A 23,020-nucleotide genomic window follows, 5' to 3' on the forward strand; every position below is an offset into this window, starting at 1 on the left:
AAAGGATCAGAACAAGGGATTTCTCCCAGTATTATCACTAACAGCTCACATACTTGTGACAGGCGTGTTTTCTAACTTAACAAGAATTTTATCATAGTATGATTTTTCAAGACAGAGAAAGGAAAACAATTTTTAAAAAAACAAACCAAAACAGACTAAGAAGTTCCAGTAACAGTGACTGACTTCCCTGAATCATTTATTAGGAATATAACATGGCATCATCCACAGCATTAAACAACACATATTGTGCCTTTACCTTAAAGAGGTCTGTAGGAACTGATGACTCCTCTTCCTCCTCTTTCACCTTCTTCAGGATCTCTTGCCAATCTGCTTCACTCTTCAAGGACCTAATAGCTTAAGTGAAAAGAAAGGAAAACAGTGAATGAAGTTGTCTTCTTTCTTCTCCCTTTCCCTCAGAAAACTCAGTTTGATTTGTGCTCCTCCAGGTGTTAAATTCACATCCATTCAGAATCTGTGCAAGTACCTTCCTTCTTAAAAACTTACTGTTTTCTTAGACATTTGTATGTGTTACAAAAAGGGACTGAAGTCAAGCAGCACTATCACCTCTATGCTGCCCAGTCTAGCTTTTCTGAGAAAACAGAGTTCACATCAGCACCAAGGAAAACTCCCGGAGAAACATGTGACCAGAAAACAAACCCTACGTGGATAATGTTAGTCTGTTTTATGTATGAGCAAGCAGAAAGCTCAAAAAAAGTTCCACAGTTCTGTCCCAGTTGCAGAAGTTACTCTTTCAGCATCTGTAATTGCAGATCATACACCTCTCTGATAGGAGAGGAACGACTTGTACCTGTGTCATGCACAAAGGACCCCCCTAGTCAAGCCTGTGAGTACATCAAAGGCCCTTAGGCAGACAGAAAAAGCAAACAAGTCTAGTAGCTAACTCATCTTTTTTAAAGCCATTATTCACTTAAATAGTGATGTGGAATCCACCCATCTTTTTTCTGTCAGTGATTTGGTGTCTCCCTGTTCACAACTCTGATTTTGGCAGAAATTGCTCAAGCACTAGCAAATACAGTATGCCCGGTCATTTCAACAGAAATTGGTTTGTTTTCCTCAGCATGATTTCTTCTTGCCGTAAGGGGAAAACATTTAAAAAAGCTCACAAAAAACCCAGCCTTTCTAACCAACCTGAACTTCCCCAACTAACGGCACAGAGTGTGCCAGAATCATAGATGTACACCTGCCTTTGCAGAAAGGCTTTAGGGTAAATGCTGAACATTTTCCAGTTTTATCTCAAGGTTTCCCCTCATCAGGAAACACGTCACATCGCTGCTCGGCTGATGAGCAATCCATTTGTGTTTCAGCCATTTTACGCCCCACTTCTTTGATGACCCACCCTGACATGCACAGGACTGGAAAACACGGTGATCTGTCCCACCCTTTGCCTCCACTTCCATACACTCATTCGCTGGGCACCCATTTTTAAGGACATTTTCATAATCATGTAATACCTCTTCATACAAGGCTTTAATTAGCCCAGTGGACTTGAGAGTCCCAGCTGCAAAAGCTCCTGTTGAGCAGTAATTCCAAACCAGACGACTTTCCTCCTGCCAGGATACGAGCCTACCAAAATTAACCATGAAGGCAACCCCTTCCTCAGCTCCTGCCTCTCCATGGACAGGTGGAAGGTTTTAACCAAAAAAAACATTTAGCAACTTTTGAACGAGTGGGTGAAAGTCCTCCTAGGACTATTTACTGGTGTTTCCACTTACATTTCACTAGGTACAATATTTGTCAGGTCGCACACTGACCACGTGCGAAAAGTGGCAGCAGTATTCTCTAGCCATACAAAAGATCTACATTTTGAAGTACCTAGAGGTGGTTGCAGGCTATATCCATGCTGAGCTGCCCACCCCACTTGATGAAGAAAAGGGTCCAAGTAGAATATCCATTGGTCAAATTTGTCAGAATCCTCCAGACCTTCATATCGCAATTTAAGTCTCCCACCAACATTTTCGACCACATTGACTATCCAGGCTGCCAGGGAATCCCGGGTGTTTTGCAGTTCTAGTCGGGAGCCTGGTGCAATTAGATCCAATGGATTTTTCCCTCTGTGAAGCTACAAAAAGAACACAAATTATTCTGTACAACAGACCAAACCAAATCCCATACTTCCACTTCTTTATGTGCATTATTTTTGCATTAATACAGTATGAATATAGAAGTAAAGAAATACCAGGCCCTTACTAACACAGGACAGCAGAAATTACAATGTAGAGAATTGCTGGTGCTTGCATCAGAGCTTCTGCTCTGCCTGTAGACAGTCACATATTTCACTTAAGTCCTCATCATCATTTTCAAAAACATTATCACTTATATATTCAAAGTTGGAAGGAAACATGAATAATTGCTTTCTAAAACTGAGTCATCTAGCATACAAAGATGACTAGACAGAAAAGATACAAAGATTAAAATGCTAGTTGTAAAGAAGACACCAACAGCATTTTTCAAAAAAATTATGTTCTGTACTTTACAAGCAGACACTGAAACAAGGTGCAAATACTGTTTGAAGTGCAGAAGAGGGATAAAAATTTGGTTCTTCACTCACAAAGACGCAAGATTCAAGTGAAACAATACCTTGCCCATTAGTAAAAAACCCAAAAATTGGTGAAAGGAGTCAACTGAGATAGAGGCCAACATGAAAGCTAGATAAATAAAGGATTATTTCCTTAGAGCTGTATGAAGGAGAGGCAGAACAGGAGGAAGACTGAAACCTAAGGGAGTTTGAGAAAGGTCTTTCTTTTGATAGCACTAATGAACAGCCCAAACCTGCAGAGACAGATACGTTTCAGGATAACACTATCAAAATTAAATACTGTAAATAGGAAACACTAGAGAGTGGAACTTGAAGGTCAGCAGCATACTGTAATGCTCCCTAAAGTTAAAAATGGAATTGAACTGACAATCTGAATAGTAGTTTCCTTAATTACAAAGAGAAATACCAAGACAAACCCCAAGATGTAGTACATTGCTGCACTTACCCCCTCCAGCAGGTTGGCAGGAGCACTGCAGGCTCCCTTCAGCACCCGCTGGAGGAATTCCTCCTGGTCAGGTATCTTGTCCTTGATACCTAAGTGAAAAGTGAAGAAGATGGACTGTGATTCTTCCTGCCAGTTAAAGATCATTCAGACAACAAGACATCACCATGCTCTTGCACTGCCTAATTCACAAGGATCTGCTACACACTCGCCAGTAACGTCTCAAAAGAAGGAACAAAACAACAACGAAATCTTTAAAGGAAATGACAATGCAGTAGAGTTTGTTGGGAGATGATTAAGATAACCACAAGCCTCTGTAAAAATAAGTCCAATTCTGAAATTAAACTAACTCCTCCCTGGTGAAAGAGCAACCTCCTACTGTAAGTCACAGGATATCGGATGAACGTTGCAGACAACCTCAACTTGTCATTTCAGCAACAACACCTGCACGTAACACCACTTATGGAGACTATCTGCCAGGCTCACAAAGGACGAAAGCATCCTTTTGTGTGTACTCCCCGCTTCTGCATATGGAGCCAATACCTTCAGGCACTTTGAGAATCTTCTTGTTCTGCTCACACCAGCCGATGGGGTGTAAATCGGCTGTCATGATATCACACCAAAAGTCAGCCTTGCGGTCTTCCCCGTAACCATCGTAGCGCAACAGGAGCAGCTGCCCACAGGTGGTAATGATGGTGGCTACCCAGTAGGTGTTCTGGTCAGACTTGACAGCAACTTCCAGCTTCATACCAGGAGCAAAACCGTTCTGCAAACTTGTATCCACCTGAAGAGGAAGAAGATCATCACATATGAGCACGTCCAAGAAACTTCACGGAACAGCAAGGGGAACTATTTAGACATGTTCATTAGCAAAAAAATGTCAAGCCAAATGCTATCTAGTCCTTTCAGAGAAACAACTTCATCACATTATGCGACCCAAACTGGAATGTACACAGAATCATCATTAATGAAACCTCCTTTGCATTTCAAGAGTATCTTTTCAACCTTACATCAATATCTTGCAATTCATCTTCCTGCCTTGGATGATACTTCACCCATCACTGAAAAGCTTCCAACTCAAAGCTGGGCTGTCAAGCTCAGCAAAGCTAAAGGTCAAACTCGGCAGCACAACTTTGACTTCTTATGTTAAACTATGTGTTTCAACCTCCTTGGACAAAAAGCCTATTTAACACACATACATGTGCTCTAGATAACGATACCACTATCTCTTCCACCATGCTCACTTAAGAAGGCATGAATCTGTACAAATTGCAGAATAGGGAATTTTAATGTCTCTGTCCAAGAACCTAAATAATTCTGTATGTAGCACTGCTACAGAACATAAACAGCTAAGCTACAGCATTGCTATAGAACATAAACAGTATGTGTTCTTCAGCGAACTCATGCTTTGATAACAGCACCATGTGTATGTGCATGTGTTGTGTGCAGGTGAGGAACCGGACTGCACAGCAGCAGGTACTGGAGCATAAACATAAAAAGAGAAAGCAAAACATTAAGTTTCTCATATCCCTAACTTCTCCCAGCCCAAACACTCCTGAAAGAGCAGGACAACCTTGTTCTGCTCTCACTAGAGTATGCTTCTGAGCTACGCTTAATTCTCTGGCTTCAGTATTAATTAAAAAATCTAACACATTGATCCCCTGTCCTCAAATGAATGTAACTGGTGTTTTTTTCTTAAGTGGTCCCAAGCTCCATCTCCTCTTTGAATCAACTGCAAGAAAGGCTTTTGGTGTGATGCAGATGCAGTAGGTATTTTCTGGGTTATTTATTACCAGTTCTGCACTGACAGTTCAGTAACTGCCACAGCTATTACAGTCTCATCAGCCAGCACATACTGGTTTGCTAAAAATAAAACCACATCAGAAGGAAAAGTATATGTTTCTGTTAACTGTTCACATCCTTTAGGTTAATGCCCTTCACTTAGAGAAAACCCTTCCTAAGAACAAAATCAGCAGGACTCAATACCTGCAGATGTTTTGAAGTGATATTACAGAGGTCATAGCTTCAAAAAGGCAGCTGCCTTGCTGAAGAGGTATTACAAAAAGACTTCACATTGTGATTCCTGAAAGAAAAGCCATGAGCTCGACACAAAATCTGAGGAACCGGGAAATCTGTGCAGCTCTCTATGCGCAAACTTTTCGCAAAGTGGAGAGAGCTGCATTCACCAAAACCAACGGCAGCAGACGGAGCTTTCCCCGAAGTCAGGTGCATTTTTCAAGCACTGTCACTTGTGTTCCCCGGCGGATAGAGCAGAGACCAAGAAGTGAGCACCCTCTCCTGGCAGCTGGGCAAGGCGACATCGCCCAGCCGCTAAAGCACTAAACTTGGTTTCTTTTGACTGGCTGCCAGGAGGGGCTGTGGCCAAGCTGAGAGTATTTTCCCTGGAACAGCGGGTCTGAGAGGGGGTTCCAGAGGCAGGTGAGACACGGTGGGATGGCGGGGGCTGCAGGTGACAGCACCGCTCGGGCAGCCCCAGCCCCATGCCGCATTGTCCCCCACTCCGTGCCCCGTCACAGCCCAGACCGAGCATCTGACTCAGCTCAGAAACAGGTAATTATGAAGAACAGACAAAACGTATTGAGAGGATGCAAGAACACATAGCAAATACATGTGTTCAGATGCTGTTGAACACTGAATTATATTTAATATCTGTTTACACACATACACAAGTTGCAGAAAGGAAATAAAAAAGAACATTCAACAGCTCTAGAGAAAGTGTATTTAGATTTCGGGTGGGATGCCAGCACTGGCATCCAGTGCAACTCCAGGTTTTTGGTAAGCTCTTTTTCCTAGTAGATAGTAGGCAAACCATCACTTTGATCTCAATATTAGTTAATTTTTCAAGTGCAAACAAATTAAACATCAGAACATGCTGAATTTGAGGAAGTAGTTTGCATTTTTGAATGCATTTTGCTCATAGTAAGAGCAAAATTTTCAGAATTAATACAAGATTTTAAAAAGTTCCCCCTCCCATCAGCAAGTCTACTTCTTTGCTAACACAGACCGTGTAATCACGGATTTTCTTAACCTGATCACGTACTCTCCTAGAACATGGGTTAGGTATTTCTCACCCCCCACTCATAATGGGAGGCTGGTCACAGACTCACTACTCCAATTTTTAGAAAGAACAAACAAAACCCCTTAAGCTTCCATCTAAATTTTATTTTAATTAATTAATTGATTTACTCTTGCGCCAATATTATTCTTCAGTTTAGGGTTTTTTCCCCTCTGTCTTTTCAAGAGTATAAAAGTAGTTCCCTCTTGACAGCAGATTATAAAGGTCAGTCATTCAAGTCAAACAACTCGCACCGCACAGTTTCCAGCGGGAGGGAGCACCTGTCACCAGCACAGAGACACCAGTGCCTGCAGGCTCTCCACTGAAAATCTCTCACCTGGTAATCACACTAACATTTTTTTAGGGCTTCACCACATAGACAGGCTGTCAGTCTCCACTGGGAGGCACTGACGTTCTCCTCCTCTACCTTTTCCACACCATCACCTTCTAACGGGCAGCAGAAATTCCGAGCACGTGACCGTGCACTATTGAATTTCTATTAACAGCAAGATCCGGGCGATGTGACACTGCTGTAAATACGCTCCTCTCTCTGCTTGTCAATTCGGTGTCAGCATTAACTTGCCAAAATATTCTGCCAAGTTTATTACAGAGAACGTCAAAATTGACCTCCAGACAAATTCTAATGCAACTCTACTACTAAATGCCCAGTGGTTCCCCCTCTGGACAGGCGGGCACGACCCTGCACTGTGTTCCCGGCACCCCGAGTCCCCAGGCCAGCCCCCCGTGCCATGTGCGCAGTGACCGGCCGAGCTCACCCAGTGCTGCTCCTCAGGTGTGCACCCTGTGAGAGGGCAGCAGAAAGGATGGGGGACACGGCTTGGCCACCTCCTGCTCACTAAAGCACCCCCCGCCACAATGTTGCTGGCACCAGCATAACTGCCCTGTGTTCTACACGCATAACGAATAATTTTTTTAAAAAGTGGATTTTTTTTTTTTTAAGCCTAAGTGTGTTTTTACTGATGATGGCCACAGGTCTCCTGTTTGACACAGCTGAGCTGGCAAACAACACAGTGCAAGGGCAATGAAGTCATTCAAAGCATGGATCCCGCAAATTAACAAAATATGGCTGCAGTGTTAATTCAGCTGGCCACCACTGTAAAGCTGGCATTACAATTAGTTTGTATAATGTCTGAGCTACGATGGCGAGTTTCTTTAGCAGAGATCACGTAAGGTAAAGCACACCAGAGGAGCAGAGAGACAGCTCCTCACACTTCTGCTCTGATCCCACACTGCTCTCTCAACGTGGTCTGCACGGACACCACCGCTCTGAGTTAGCTTGCTCCTGCTTAGAGCCTTAGTATACTAAGGAAAAACAAAGCAAGCATGTCCCCTTCAGAAATGAGAACCCTGAATGTTTACTTTGAACAAAAAGCTTACAATTACAATCTCAGGGTGTGGAAGAGCCTCTGCAAAGTCTACAATTACTGTGCATCTTTACTACCTATTTTAAAAATTCTGTAATGTTTTGCACTCCTGCGGTTTACCTTTGGACTCAAAATGCTCTGCACATCCTTCTGTGAACAGTCATCAGTTTGTTTTCCTGCTGATTTAAGTCTCCTATACTCAACGGGGTGACACTGGACCTGAAAGCCCAAGCACCATGCAGTGCTTTCCAAGCAGTGTGCCACACACAAGTCACTACCCTCCAGAGTGGGTCTTTGAAAGACTATTAAACACTAACTTTAGTAAAGAATTGGATTAGGATACAGGCTGGCAGCCTGGAAGGTGTTTCAATTGTTGGAAGAGATCCAGGAGGTCTGGAAACCAGCTCCACACAGCTCACCTTCACTGATGACCCAGTGCAAAATGCCAGATTTCACATTTAGATCTCACCCAACAGGACCGTGCACTCCAGGTTTTTACCAATGAACATTTGATTAAATATATCCAAGAGCAAAGACAAGGGCTTACCAAGACTTCGTCATATCCATTAAGCCTGTGCTTGACAATTATCCTAATCAGTTTTCTAACTACTACAGTCAAGTGTTTCAAAGAGCTATTTTCTCCACGACCTCCCTGAGAGCCACCATTAAAACTTTGAGAGCACATTTGAACTTTGCAGTTCAAGAAGTATGCCACCAAGTCTCTAAAGCCAGCTCCCTCCACAGCAGTTGTCCAGTAGCAATCACCAGAAGAAAAAAAAACAACAGACTGGCCAGTCCGGGCTTTATCAGAAAAATCAAGCTTACGTCCTGGTGCAGAACAGACTAGGAGCCCCTTAACTTTCAGCACATGGAGATAGGATTGCGCAGTGCTACGTACAGAGAAGAAGACAAGAAACAATAATTAAGAGGTGAAATTCCTCATTTCTCATTACTCTAAGAAACATGATTCTAGTCAGTCTTCCAGATTTGAGAGCATCAACTCATTCAAAGAAAACCTAAACATTCAGTGTGTGAAAAAATAACGTAGGAGATGGTAAGAGAACAGTCCCTTACATGTTTAAAAGATCCATGGGGGGCTGCAGTTGCTCCTGTGTCTTCTAGATACTCATCCCAATTGAATTCCATTTCTTCCACACTGGAACCAGCATCTGGAAGAAAAATCAAATGCCTTCTATTTAGCAACCTGTTGTTTAAGTTTTATGGTACTAAAAACTACAGCAAACCCCACTTCAGTTCCAAATTACTGACTACACAAGTGTGCACTGACCTTCAGTTATGCATTTAAACACAGAGACACTACTCAGCCTTTCTTTGTATGCGAAGGGCACTTTAAGTTGGATTTGGTCTGAAAAACAGTGAGATCCTGAGGATTTCATTCAAGCACTAATTGTTTACAATTTCTGAGAGTAGAACATAGGCACAAGAGCTCTGTATTCATATCTACAAATATAAGAGACTTCAAATTCTGGGTGCCTGGGACTGTCAGTGTATTAAATTAAAAACCATCCAACAAACAGCAATACTGATAGTAAGAGGTTTGGAAAGATTTTTTAAAAATGAAATATGATTCCCCTCTTTTCTAAGTTTGATAGTATTTAATTAGATGTTATAAAATACCAAAAGCACAGAGAATAATTCAAGGTAGTTATAAGAAAAACAACTCAAATTAAAAGAATATGCTCAAATTAGTCACTTAAAAAACCAGCTCGTAAGGTGTAACAGCTTCTTTAGACCATGAAAACCTCATTTCTGGATGCATTTAAAGCAAAAACGTGCTAAAAACCACTCAAGCCAAAGTTCAAAACTCACTCAGGCTGTTAGGGAAGCAATCAGCTGCAGTGAGCCACACTGTAAATCAGTCAGATTTTCTATTATTATGGGCAATCCTGTCCCAGTCTCCCCATCAGTTCTTGGCTCACTTGCCTGCTCCCCTCCTACTCCAGTTTTCTCCAATACGTAACCTGTTCTGCTGCCACCACCAACCCAGCTGGGTTTCAGGTCCCCTCTTCACCCAGCGCGCACCCACCTTATTGTTTTCCTACAGGCAGAGCTGGGATGTCCAAGGAGGGTCCCACCTTGTGTAAGCAGCAATTTTAACCTCAGCACAAAAACTACAGCTTCAGGTTCAGCAGGGGAAGGGCTAACAGTGATGTGACGTACAAGTAAAGCTTTTCATCTTCACTTTTGGACCGATTCTGTGATCTACACCATAGTTGTCTTTATGAATGACCACAAGAGATTTTCATCTCTGAGTACCAGGAAACCTGATACCTCGTTTAGATTTGAAAACAGAGAAATCTCTGTGTATCAAAGCACAAGGAGAGCACAGCAGAGGTTACAGGACACCAACATTTCCTATACACTCACCCTGTCTCAGGGCAGGTGGTAACTGTTCTTTCAAGGAGTAGCTTGAGTAGGAAACATTACGTGCCCAAATAAATGAATGAAATACTATTACACACCTTTATCAGAGCCGTGGACAAGCTGACAACCTGCTGAGTGTCCTTCACAGCAGCTCTTGGTCCTCAGACAGAGAGGGGCAAATATTTGCCCAGAAGTGTGAGCTACTTTAAATTGTCTAAAAAAACTACAAGTTTTGAGCGTAAAGTAGGTTCATTTTCTCTTCAAACTGACTGTTAAGTTTATCTTTGACTTTTCATTGTAATTCTGGGCATTAATTATCATTTCCCCAAATTTAGAAATGCATATTCAGTTAGCTTTTGTTTGCTGATAACAGTATCTGTTTTAAAGGCAGCTCTTCTCTCTCCCAAACCCAATTGCATTTTGCTATTTTCAAACCACAAGTGGTTATACTGGCCTTTCATAAGCCTCAGAGCTCAAAAAATTCAGAGCTTGAATACCACCATCACTTTCAGGGGATAATTTTTAATTTACTGAAGAAATAGATGTGGAGAAGGACAGAAGTAGGTACGTTTCTTAAAAAAAAAAAGAGGGAGTAAAGAGGTTAAGGCACAAAGCAGAGCTGTTTGCAAACTAGTGTGGAGCTGATCAAAGTTCTGGCTGCAAGTCATTCTAATAAAAATAAAATTTCATTGCAAAAAGGTTTTAAAACAGATTAAGATTTCTTAACTCATTAAAACAGCATTTTACTTTAATATAACTATAAAAATGCTTAAGTTCACAGCTGCAGAACCGAAGTGGGAAGAACCATCAGCTCGAACACAACATCCATGGCCAGTTGAAACCCAGAGTGGACTCAGTCTGACTGTCCTCGGGCCCAGAGAGCCCAGCCCAGCCCACCTTCCCCCAGCACCTGCTCAGCAGCACCCACAGCCACTCCCTCCCACTCCTGAGCATTTGGTATGTAAAGAGCACGGCTTGCAGGGTCTAATGTGTTCCCGTTTGAGGAGAAACATGAAGCAACGTGACTGCTCTGTGCTTTTTAACAATTTGAAAGCCAAGTAGCTCGATCTGGGAATCCTACAGGGACCCTGAGGCTTTCCAGCACTGCTCTTTACCAAATGCTGCAGCACCAAGTCTTCAATAACCTGTTATCATCAGATAACTGTCTAAGGGGCAGTTAAGCTCCTTAAATGAGGCACAGGTCACTTAACACACTGAAAGGGTCAATTAGTAACTTATGTTGCCACTTAATTGCTACAAGGAGCTCTTGGAAGGCCAGTTTGCAGGCTGCTTCAGCCACCTCTTTGCCTCCACTACAGTTGAAACCAGCTCCCAACTGGACCGGAGTTACCACAAATCCTTTGTCACTCCACTAATCCCTGGTCTCTGTAGCCTGGATGTTTTCACATCTAAAAAAGCTGTTTCCTTCCAGGTCTGCGCTGTGGTGAGAAGGGCTTGGATTGCTTTGTACTGCACAGTGCCCACGTCTCACCAGCACACCCAGGAGCTCTCTTGCAACTCATTTTACAGGGGGAAAAAAAAAATCTGAAAAATTGCAAATTCCTGTCCAACACTCTTCGCAAACTGAGTACTCTTCCTGCTTTATTTTGGAGAGTTTCATTGAGTCAGAGGGATATTTTTCTTCTTGAACTTAAAGCACCTGAAACTTTTACTGCTCCATTCATTCATAAGAGTTCAACTCAGTCTGCGTTTACACTTCACTAAGGTTTTACAATTAAAGGAGAGCTGGTGATCAGCGCGGCACTGCAACCCCTGAGCAGCAGAGCTGGGGCTGAGGCGCTTCCCTCCTTCAGGAGGCTGCACAGCCGGGCTGCCGCATTTACCAAACCCGCCGCTTCCCAGGGGCGGCCCTGCCTCGGCATTCCAGTGGCTGAGCTTACCCAACACCGAGTGCTCATCGAACAAAGCTCCAAGCAAAAATGCTGTATGAGGTTTCACAGTGAGAGCAGTAAACTAGTTTTTTAATTGTGGCATGCGGTACAACTACCTAAACCATGAAAAATCTCAGAAATCAAGTATCTGCTTTTCAGTATCTGAATGCAGAAACGCTCCAAGGGCATGGCGAAGGACCGGCTCTCCGGTAAGGCTCACACCAGCTGGAAATCTTTGAGTCAGAATCCAATCGCTTTTATCGGCAGGACAGATGCGGCAGAGCAGGGCCCTCTCAGATCAAGCCCTTGATCTAGTCTGCCCCACTGCACAGCACCATCCTGCACGTTTGCACATCCCGGGACACACACAGGACGAGCTTAATGAAGTTCCATTCCTGAGGGCCCATATGTCTGTTTTATAACAACTGTTCTGATCAGTCTGCGTTCAAACTGCCCAATTAAACCTCAGATATTTACACCACAAATTCTCACTACTGTGAGAAAACTTGCAAATTAATATGACAGATAACAACAATCAAAACCATGTTTAATCCATTTAATCCTAAAGCACAATTTATAAATGCAATGCTGCATGGGTGTACATACACATATGTTCTCTCTTTCTCCCCATACCCTTAATTGTCACAAGTCCGAAATGAATACAGCTTTCTCCTACACCGAGAAATATTATTCTATATTAGACAGGATGACTGAGCCACACATTAGCTCAGTGGCAATGCGCAACTTTGGTAAAGGTGGGTAAAGAAAACAGATGCGATTGTCGTCTCTGTGGCCTTGCCATGTAACTAGTTTTTGGCAGTAAAGCTTTCAAATCAAGCTAACATTTTCTCAAGTAAAATCTGCAAAGTGTCCTACAGAAGTTCTGTGGAGAACGCTTATTCACTCTGGAGGTGAGAAAACTGTCTGTAAGAATATTAGAAGTTTCCTAGATATGTATATTGCTTCCCATTTGTCGCTGTTTCTACTAACATTACTGTGAACACTAACTCTTCCCTTCTGAATTTTATCATTAATTATGTCCTGCTGCTCTTTGATACATAAATACATAATATTTGGACACATAAAGGTAGCAGAATATTAAGGATGTTAGCCCTTATAAATACCTGCAATGGAAACAGTCTACAGCAGACTGTTTTGATCTTTGGATTCCAGTTAAATTCTCACTGCAAAAAATTTTCATGCATCTTTAATGTGATTTAGTTGAAAACTGTCATATTGGACATTTAAGTACATCACACTGAAGTCTGCAAGACCTTCAATTAAGGCTAATCTAAAGGTTTCTCACCCTGAAATGTAGATATATTTCAATCTGCTTTTCATAACAGTTAATCTTTTCCATCTATACCAGCTGCAAAGCCATGAATAAATAAAGACAGGTTGGAATTTCAGCAGCTGAGAAAGCCTGTGACAAGAATAAAAGTTGTCTTTTCCCCTCGTAGCGCACAAGGAGCATCACAACCAACAACCCCGGCCACTGCCCGGGTTCTTGCAGGCAGAGCCTGTATGTAAAAACCAAAAAGACAGAGAGGAATCTCCAGAAACTGCTAATTGTCATCCAATGGAAAAAATGACACCAGTCAAAGACTATGAAGGGAACGTTCCAGTAGTGGCTGGGACTGGTCTAACTCAAAGCACTTCAGGAAACTATATTAGAGGGCCCAGCAAAACCAATGTGCTTGTGCTTACATGGGTAGCATTTGCTGGAAATCGTCTTTGAACTCAGCAAGCAGAGCTCTCTTCAGTTAATGTTCGCTCTTCACAGCCACCTGTACTCAAACCAGGCACAAAAAGGATGCTCAGGAAAATCGCTGTTGAGTAATTTCAAGCCAATTATCAAACCCCACCAGCTATTTCAAAAGCACATAGGGAGGACTGTATGAACTCAGATACTTTTAGAGGAAGATGGAAAAATGTCAGTGAAGGTCTTAGTACAGAGGGATGTGCTATCAGACTGTGAACAGCCCATTGCTGACCATGTATCCATCTCCTTACCATTCTTCTCAGCTGCACAAAGCCTTTTCTGTTTCTCACACTTACATGACAGAAGTTAGAAGTTTCCACTAGCACAGGACAGAGTATTTGCATGTGCCTGGATACATTCTGTGTATTTGTGCATATTGCCTTTTCTTCCTTATTTGAGGATATAATGTTGACAGCAACTTGAGTGATTGGCTATAATTAATAATCAAAAAGCATACTTCCGCATCATAAAACAGATGATAGCATTCTTCTAAAAGCACCGTCGATCAAAATTATGTTTAACATTTCTTCAGTAACACTGACAGCAATTAGATTTCCATAAAGTAAAGGCATAAAAACTACCAATAGCGAATTGCACTACGAGAAGAGCTGCTTGTTGGACAAGTACCAAAGAGAACGAATACTCAGATAAAATCCTAATCCAGTTGTTAACACTGGTAGCTACAAATTAAAATTTATTTTATATTATCTATACAACACCATAGGTAGGGATCTCCTCAAGGAAAAGGAACAAATCAGACAAATGAGTGGGCTCTACCCCCATAGGAGTGTACAGTCCAGACCTGTTTCAGAAGGCTGTTAGTACCCCCAGCCACCCCAGACCGACGCTCTCCTCAGCCTGGTCTTTCACAGTGAACCAAAACCTGAGCTAATTTATCACAATATACCAATTCTGCAGCTGATTAGGAGTTGATATCCCAAACCCATCAAAGCAGGCACACCAAGGCACAGCAGAAAAACAGGACAGATTACAATGGCAGCAAGCAGCTTCAGCTACCTGACTTTTTAAACCAGCAGCACAACCTTGTCGAAATATTAAGAACAAGATGAACACGAGGACAGAACAAGATAATATTAACTACTCTGACAGACAAAAGCCTTAAAATAGTAGTGTTACAGCCATTAAGCTTATCAGAAGCCCATCTCACAGTGATACCACGCAGAGGAAAGACACAGCTTCTTAAAAACGCAATTACTAAAGTGGGTGAGATTTTGTTCCCCTTCAAGCCAATGATGCACCTTGATTTAGAAATACACCAATAACAAACTGAAGTCCCATAGTCAGAGTCACTGAAATTTAAGTTTCTCGCTGTGTACAGTACACAGCATCAGAGACACGCACTATTCACTGTGCTTGGGCCTGTTCCATCTCGCTTGTCAAGTTTTTTGAGACTCGTTAGCCAGGGAGCTCAGCCGGACCGTTACCTGCATCACATTGCTGTTCTCCATTCATCTCCACAGCAGCCCAGGGGTTATTTCCAGCAGCCAGAAGCAGGGGAATCCGAGGAGGTCACGCTTTGGTGGTCATGAGTTGCCTCCCACCTTCAGTCCCAGTGGCAGCCAGGACATTCAAGAAGCAATCCTGAAAAAATCCCGAAAGGAACAACTCATAAGAAAATATTCACTGGATTTTAACTACTTTTAAGATACATTAAAAACATTACACCACCAATAAGCAGGAAACCTTGAAGCAAACAAGGGCATCTCACTGTGTTTATGTATGTTTAGCTATTCCGCGCCTCTTATACTAGGAAAAAAATATTTCCTAAATCAGCCAATTATAAAGGTGACTTTCAACACCTCTTCAGCCCCAAAACAAAGCCACCCCGCTCAAAAGGTTCTTCAACCCCTCACAAGGCTAAAGAACTAGGGAACTAACCAAGTCATGGAGCAAGACTACCAGGTTAAAAAAGAACAAAACCAAACCAATGAATGGAAATAAAACCCCACACAAAACAAACCACCAACCAACCAAACCAAGAATAAAAACACAACAAATCCAACACACCAGGTTAAAAAAAAAGGAAAAAAAAGAAGGGAGCAGAAATACACTCCTAAACATTTTGTGATGAGAAGCCACAACTTTCAAACCTATTCCTATGAGCAACTAAATCACTATTTCATTATTAATGGTAGGAAGCAAGGAAGGACAGGTCTCAAGCAAGCCCATTAGTTCACTGCATTGGCAACATACTACAAGTATTTTTCCCTTACGAAATTCTCTACTAAAGTAAAGTTGTATAGTAAATAAAAGCCTAGGTTACATGTTTATTTATTAATATCACACTTTGACTGAAAAGTTTATATAAATCAATGAGATGGGGTGTGAAGGGGCCCCAAAACCAAGATTATTTGCATGAAAAATCTTGTAAAAGCCCATAATCTTCAAATAACCTTTGCATTCTTGCAGAATGCCTAGGAAGCACCTGTTTTTTCTTTTTAAGCAAGATACCAGAAGTAATGTACAGGACTAAAAATCACAGTTTAAAAAACAAAGGCTGCACTTCCCACCTAAACACATTGTGAATAACTATGCTTTTGAAAAGGGAAGACCTACACACTTGAGAAGTCTGGGGGTTTGGGGTTTTTTTGAGTTTTGTATCCCTAGAATGTCTATGGAGACTCCCCAATAATCCTTAAAAAAGGTTTTGCAGGAGGGCCCTTTTTTAAAACCTATTTTAAACCTATTTTAAGTGTGGGGTTTTTTGTTGTGTTTTTGTTTGTTTGGGTGTTGTTTTTTTTGGTTTTGTTTGCCCTACTGCAGCCTGGACGAATTTGTAAGAAATGCAAGTTGCCTGAAAGATGGAAACACAGCAAATCTTCCTTCAAAATGAGTCGCACAAATGAGAGATTTCCCAAGACAATACTGCTTTGAAAGGTGCAACCATGGCTTCACTTCTGATGGTGTAACTGGACTGGATGGAACTAAATGCTTTTTTTCCTTTGAAAATCTGTCTATTTGTTAAAAATTGAAGCATTTTGAAGAAGTGGTTCTATTGGAGGGAAGTTTGGGTGGGAGAGCAGCTGTTGTGCCAGCCTGCCCATCCCTTCCCACAGTGTCAGTGTCACCACTGATAGCCCTTATCTTCAGGCCCCCCCTGGCCGCCATGCAAAGCAAGTTAATCAAGACCTTCCTCCACTCTTTAGACACAGAGAATTTGGAAAGGAAAAAAAAAAAAAGGCGGGGGGGAAACCCCCAAACCTTCCCAAAGCACCACGATTCTGTTTTGTGGAGGATTTCCACAGAATTAATTGTAAAATGCCAGGTAGCAGGCTGCAAATGTCCTGGGCACGTCTGTGGAGCACCAGGCTCGCTAGCTGGCACTGTCACACAAGTCAAACCAAACTGGAGCGACACCGCAACTGAAAGTGAGAAGGCAGAGTTGTCCTGTAACTGAGCTACAGCCCTCGGAATGAATTTTAGGGAACTGCAGCGCAAAGCACTGAAAACTCTGCCTGAAATCTCCTGTGCACAGCACTGGTAGCTTCATTCACACACAAATAAAACAATAAATTTGAACAGAATTAAAGGAATGTCCACCAACAGTGCTCAGCAGTGTGGGAAGTTCTCAAGTACAATAAAAAGTACAGCCAACTTTAAAAATTTTCATTTCACGTGCAAAAAATTTTTAAGAGTAGCAAGAGGTATCATTAGAACTCTTACTGAATGGTAGCTCGATGCCACAAAAATCTACTGTATAGAAGATATTAATACAGTTTTATTCATTATAGCTTCAGGAACGCAGCTGGAAGGGAACTCAGCTGCCAATTTCTGCTATATTGCTTCTCACCTACTTGTCTCAAGCTCAAAAAGACCGTGCTCAGCATACACCCACAAGGTCACAAGTGAACTCCCAACTGAGCTCTGTCTCTCTCAGAAAGTTACTGAGAAATTAAGCACAGGTACCAATCTCCATCAATCTCCCCTGGTTCCTTACGTTCTTCCAGGCTCTCAGGACAAGGTGGTGCAGGATACACTAACATGACCCTTGGGAAGACTGTCCTCTTGCCAAAAGACAGTCTAACCTTCCATTTATTCCGTCCTTTACAGGGTAATGCTGGCAGGTGATGTCACTGGCAACCTGCATGATGCTTCGCACACAGTGAAGAACTAACCAATGAAACACTTTTCAATCATTCATCAAAATATTTATTGGTAACGTCCTACTCTAAGTTTATCAGCTGTCACTCTGCTAAGCCAAAATAAAGGCAACCCTGTGAAAAAGGCCAAGTGAGGCTTGTAGTCCAACAAATCCGAGGATATGCTGCTGCTTTCTAATGGTGTAGCCCTGGCAAAGTACCCTCAGAATTTAATTACAATTAAGATATTTTCAATTTACGAGATCCAGCTCTCAATGTCCACAGCTAAACTAGGTAATTCAAAACTAACTTCATCTTTTTTTTTGCAACACGGAAATATATTAGACACCCCTTTTCCCCCCCAAAAAAAAACCCAAACCAAGCACCAAAGAGGCTGTTTATTTAAAAAATGCCAAGTACTGGCAGCTCCTCTTGAAGTTGATTGATATTCTGCCCAAGTCAAGTTGGGTAGTTATTCAGGATTTCATAAGCGGCTCCGGTGTTTTATGTACACAAAATTGAGAGTACTTGTAATTAGCACCCGCCATGGCTGGTGCTTACAGTCTGGCACCCCAAAGATTATCTTTTGATAAATCTCGAGGGGAGGGGAGCACAAGTGCTGCTGGAACAGGACTGATTTGAAAATACTTTGGACTCTTCAGTCGCACTTCTGCATTTCAAGCCTCCTATCAGCACATGAAATATTCAGATGTTAGCAACTGGAGGTAGCATTAAAAACAGTTACAGTTCATTAAAGCCAGATGGCTCACTTGAATATGAAAAGAAATCAAACATAAGCTGGATGTTGAATTAAAGTAAATCAGCTGGTGTCTGAGGCTTAATATTATTTTAAAACAAAGGCGCATGAGACAATGGGGACGTGAGACACCCCTACAGACTGGGGAAGAAGCTACAGAAAGGATCAGCTTTCAGCAAATTCCTTCATCCAAAGGCATCCAAGTAAAATCTGTTTTAAAACCCTGTGTCTACAATACGGAGCCTCACTCTGCACAGGCAGCAAACCTGTTGCAGGGGGTTGCAGAGCAGGGTGGAGCTTCTTCAGCACCTGAAACCTGCAACTCTGCCACTGAACACAGATCAATCTACTGCCAACACCAACTCGGAAAGGCAAAGGGCCTTTTTGTTACTCTTGGACCATCTCCTGGAGGAAGGAGGAGACGGGGGATAAGTCCTCCTGGTCCTATGCCCATTCACGCATATACCTTTGCTTTTTCACTCCAAGGAAATACTGATTACCTGTTCCCTATGAGGGAAGATGGCACGTGCACTTCATCTCAAGACTTTTTTTAACAAATTCTTTGTTGTAGGACTCCCAGATATGGCATGAACAGTGCTGGGCTCAGCACATCTTCTAATGAGGTCCAGTGTTTGCAGTGGAGATTCTTATTGGCATTTCAGAAAGAAAAGCTATTGAGGACAAAAGCTCCCCTCTACTACAAGCTTCTGTCTGAAAACCATTCAGAAAGAACAATGTGAAGTACAAAACAGGTACAGCCGAGTGCCAGTAGCAGCAAACACCCCTTCCCAGTGCACATACAAACAGGAAACAACCCGTTGTTCCTACAACCCATCGTTCCTGCTGGAACCCTCAGCAGAGGTCCCACTTCTCCAAGAAATGTTCTCCACAGTCCTGCACTTCATGAAGCCCCTAGTTCACTGAGCCTTTTAAAGCAACAATATGGTATAAGACCTTTCTCGTAATTTTGTCTTCTCTTATTTAGGCACTAACAGTTGGAAGCCTGGATAACACTTAAAGATTTTCTAATTTTCAGTTGTATAAACAAAGTAAGTATTAATAACAAACATATGTCTTCCTAATATCTGACCCTCCACAAACAAAAGACAAAGTGGAAGACTTCTTACAATCTCTAATTTATGCTGGAATTCCGATTTTTCAAGTCATTTTAACTGCTGTTCTGTGACAAGCAAAAAGCAATTTCAGTGGGCTCTGCAGGAAGGACCTGCCACAGAGCCCTGTGCTTGGCACTGCTAGTCTGCTCCAAATCTTCCCAAGACAGCCCTGTAAACCCAGAAAGCAGACAACAGATAGGTAAAATAAAGTTTGAGGCTTCTATAACAAAGTAATAAAAATACTACTGATTTCATTGAAGTCACAGCTGCCAAAGGAATGACCCCGTTCAATGCGCAGAGCAGAAACCTTTGGCTGACTTGCAGTTCTGAAAAGCATTACTTTTACACACGCGTATGGAACAGCGGGTCTGTAAAGAGAAGCTTATTTGCTTGCTTCTCTAAGGATTTATCAAAGATATACAGACCATTGAATCGCCCTTTATTGTAGGTATAATCACCAATGTTTTCTTTGGGCCATCTTGATAGCATATTTAGTACTCCAAAACAAAAGCAAAACCTTCCTTTATTTAAAAAATAAATAAGGGGGGCAGCTATGTTTCCACATTTTTTTGCAGTTGCTAGACCAACTGTAACCAAATCTAGTCCGAGTTCAGCACCTTCCACCATCACCTCTCTACCCCATCTCTTACAGACAAGTTGTGTAATTTTGTTCTTTTGTAACAGGTCGTAGGTGCCCTGTCCTGGTGACCAACCTTCCTTCAGCATCTTTGGCTGCAGACTCTGCATTATGCAGTTACGTTCTGTCCAAGGACCACACTATTAACCAACACCCATCTATCCTTCCTGAGAAACTGTTATTTCATCAAAAGCAGAAAAATTTCTGAATTTTCAGCCTCTCTAATCTCTCTCTACTCTTGTCAATTTATTTGGGCTTTGTCCTTGCAAGAACAAAAGCTGTGTTCATCTTAGCACTTGGCTCTGGCTCCTCGCAAAGGAAGCTTTCCTGGAGACAAGGCTCAGGATTCCTGCAATCCCTTTCATCTTTTTGCCCGTCAAGAGAATGTTCAAGTGTTCTTATCTGAACAGCTTCTGTATGGCCTCTGAGAACAAAACCCACCGAACATCAAGATTATATATGTATATATATGCAAATAGGAACTACTATCACCAGAGTTAGATTAATTATTAAAACTTATATTTCTCTACCACACCTGCACTGCAATCTCTGCTCTCTGACCAGTACTCATAGCAGTTCTACCCTTCTGTATCCCTGCCAGCTCCTTTACATTTATTTTAGAACTCCAAGGTGCTCTTCTTTCCCACTGAAAGAGCGACACTGAGACCCAAGACAACTGCATTTAAAGAACACACATTATGTTCTTACATTTTCAAAGAAATTATCAGAAAATAGAAAGGGGTCAAATGATTTGTTGTGGAGAATCTGGAACGTAACCCTCAATAGTAACCCAGACGTACAGCAAGTTGTGTGGCTCCACACGCTTCACACCTTCCAGATGAACCGCAGGACCGCAAGCACCTCTGCAGGGGAGGCTCGACAGCCTGCGCCGCTGCAGCCCGTTGCAATCATAAACATGTTTGGTTTTATTCCAAGAGCTTATAAGAAAAAAATTTTAAAAGCCTCCATTTACACCATCTTCCAGGTGTTTGCCCAGTGCCCACAAACAAAGCAGGCAGAACATCGGCACACACTGCTCTGTTCTCACCGAACCAGCAAACCCCCAAGTTATTTACAGCCTTTGAAAATCATCACTTCTTCATGCACAGACACCTTCAGGACTCAGACAGGTATCCAAATAACGCAGTGAGGGAGCAGCAGCCCAGCCTGCACCACAGCAGAGGCGCAGGATCCCACCCAGCCCGAGCAGACACCCATCGCCCCGCCAGAGAACTCGGGGCAGAGCCCCGCACTGCACGTTAAATACTGCAAGTTGCTGCAATTACACGGGCAAATAAACAAAAACCTCACAGAAGATTGAAAGGTTACAGCTTGGCAATCCTTTCTGCCTCAAAAATGTGGAAATGTTGTCCATGAATATGCATTTTTATTAGCATAAAAAATATTTACCAGAGAAAAGGAGAATATGTTTTGTAACAACATGGGACCAATGTTCATACCTTTAATTCAACCTTTTGTGAGAGCTACTTGTACAACACAGAAAAACCAACAAACAATCCATTTAACACAATTCTGCTGATATTATAAGTGGCATTTACCTTCTTTCATTTAGTTTATGCCAATTTATGCCAGTTTTCCCATCCCATCCCATCCCATCCCATCCCATCCCATCCCATCCCATCCCATCCCATCCCATCCCATCCCATCCCATCCCATCCCATCCCATCCCCTGCCTGAAGTCCAGTTCCTTCCAGGATTTGAGTTCCCTCCTGACTATACACGTAACGCACCTAGAACGGAAAAGCCTGGTTAATAGATGTCATAACACTCAGGTCTAGGTCAATAAATCATGAGATCTGTCTTTACAACCTGTGCTGCACTATCCAGCTGGTAAAGCAATTTCCATTAAACTATGAGTTAAATCCAGGTGAGAATGTAAAAGTCACAGCTCTGTTCCCAGCTAATTCAGATGCCACCAGACAGCCAGAGCATTCACTTGACAGGGGAACAACACACAACAGGCTGTCCCAAAATGTCCCTTTGTATTTATAACTGGTGGCAAATAGAAGCTATTAAGAATTGCTTATTTTGATTCTTCAACATTTAAGATAGTGGAGTTTTTGCCAAGGCATTCAGGTTTCCTTTTGATTTTTAAATGCAAAATCTCCAGCATTATTCTGCTTTCTCCATTTACATTCTACAGCATACAGACTACAAGAATATTGGGGTTTATCAGATACATAAAGAAACAAAGAAACCAGACTGAACAGGCTGCTCTGTTTTCATGGGCAACTTTTTATTATGTATCCTATAGCAAGAATACAATTGCCTACAGTTACAAGTTGGATAAGATGAAGGAAAAATGTGAAGTTTCTTTTGCTCCCAAGCCCCAGACAACAGCGTGTCAACTTCTTATCCTCTGCATAAAGACAGGCAGCGTGGACGAGTAAATATTCCATCACTAACATGTAGTATAATTCATGAGATAAAATAGAGCACTCACATGGAAAGAAAATTACTCCGATCTCTACTTCTGAATCCCTGGGGCATTGAAATATTGAATCCCACACGACATAATGATGTGACACGGATGGCTGCCCAACAGAAAGTGATATGCAACAGTTAAACTGCCAGCAGCAATGTACCAGCCATCAGATTAAGGGACCCTTTAAACTTGGTTTGAGTAGCCTTTAAGTTGAAATGTACACCACCACAAACAGCACTACGAAATAGCTGGTTTCTCAGCTTCCCCACAGTAACCACACTGCATAAATGGGTGCAGTAGCCTGGTTTAGACTTTTTAAGTGAAATAACTAAACTTTTTGTCAGTCACCACCAGTCTCATTCCTCTGGCTGAAACAAAACTGCACAGAACTCGCTCACTGTTCAAGAGACAACTCTGAACCAGCGCCAAAGTTTGAGATCTGCAGCACAGAACCCTCGAGAGCAAC

The 23,020-nt window shown here is 42.2% G+C and overlaps 1 protein-coding gene across 2 annotated transcripts in view; it reads right to left on the bottom strand.

Annotated features, from left to right (window-relative positions):
* SFMBT1 (Scm like with four mbt domains 1) overlaps window positions 1-23,020 on the bottom strand; it is a 77,266-nt gene that overhangs the window by 22,901 nt on the left and 31,345 nt on the right. The window contains exons 2-7 of one of the 2 annotated variants that reach the window (XM_082060390.1): window positions 14,945-15,101; window positions 8,535-8,629; window positions 3,543-3,783; window positions 3,003-3,091; window positions 1,834-2,080; window positions 257-354 (exon numbers count right to left, since the gene is read on the bottom strand). In XM_082060390.1, coding sequence (XP_081916516.1) covers window positions 257-354; window positions 1,834-2,080; window positions 3,003-3,091; window positions 3,543-3,783; window positions 8,535-8,629; window positions 14,945-14,972 — 798 coding nt within the window. In that variant the 5' untranslated portion in view covers window positions 14,973-15,101. Of the gene's footprint in view, window positions 1-256; window positions 355-1,833; window positions 2,081-3,002; window positions 3,092-3,542; window positions 3,784-8,534; window positions 8,630-14,944; window positions 15,210-23,020 lie in introns of those variants that run through there. The other variant, XM_082060391.1, reaches the window with a different exon arrangement.

Source organism: Streptopelia decaocto, assembly GCF_964273445.1.
Source record: "Streptopelia decaocto genome assembly, chromosome: 8".
Classification (NCBI taxonomy): Eukaryota; Metazoa; Chordata; class Aves; order Columbiformes; family Columbidae; genus Streptopelia; species Streptopelia decaocto.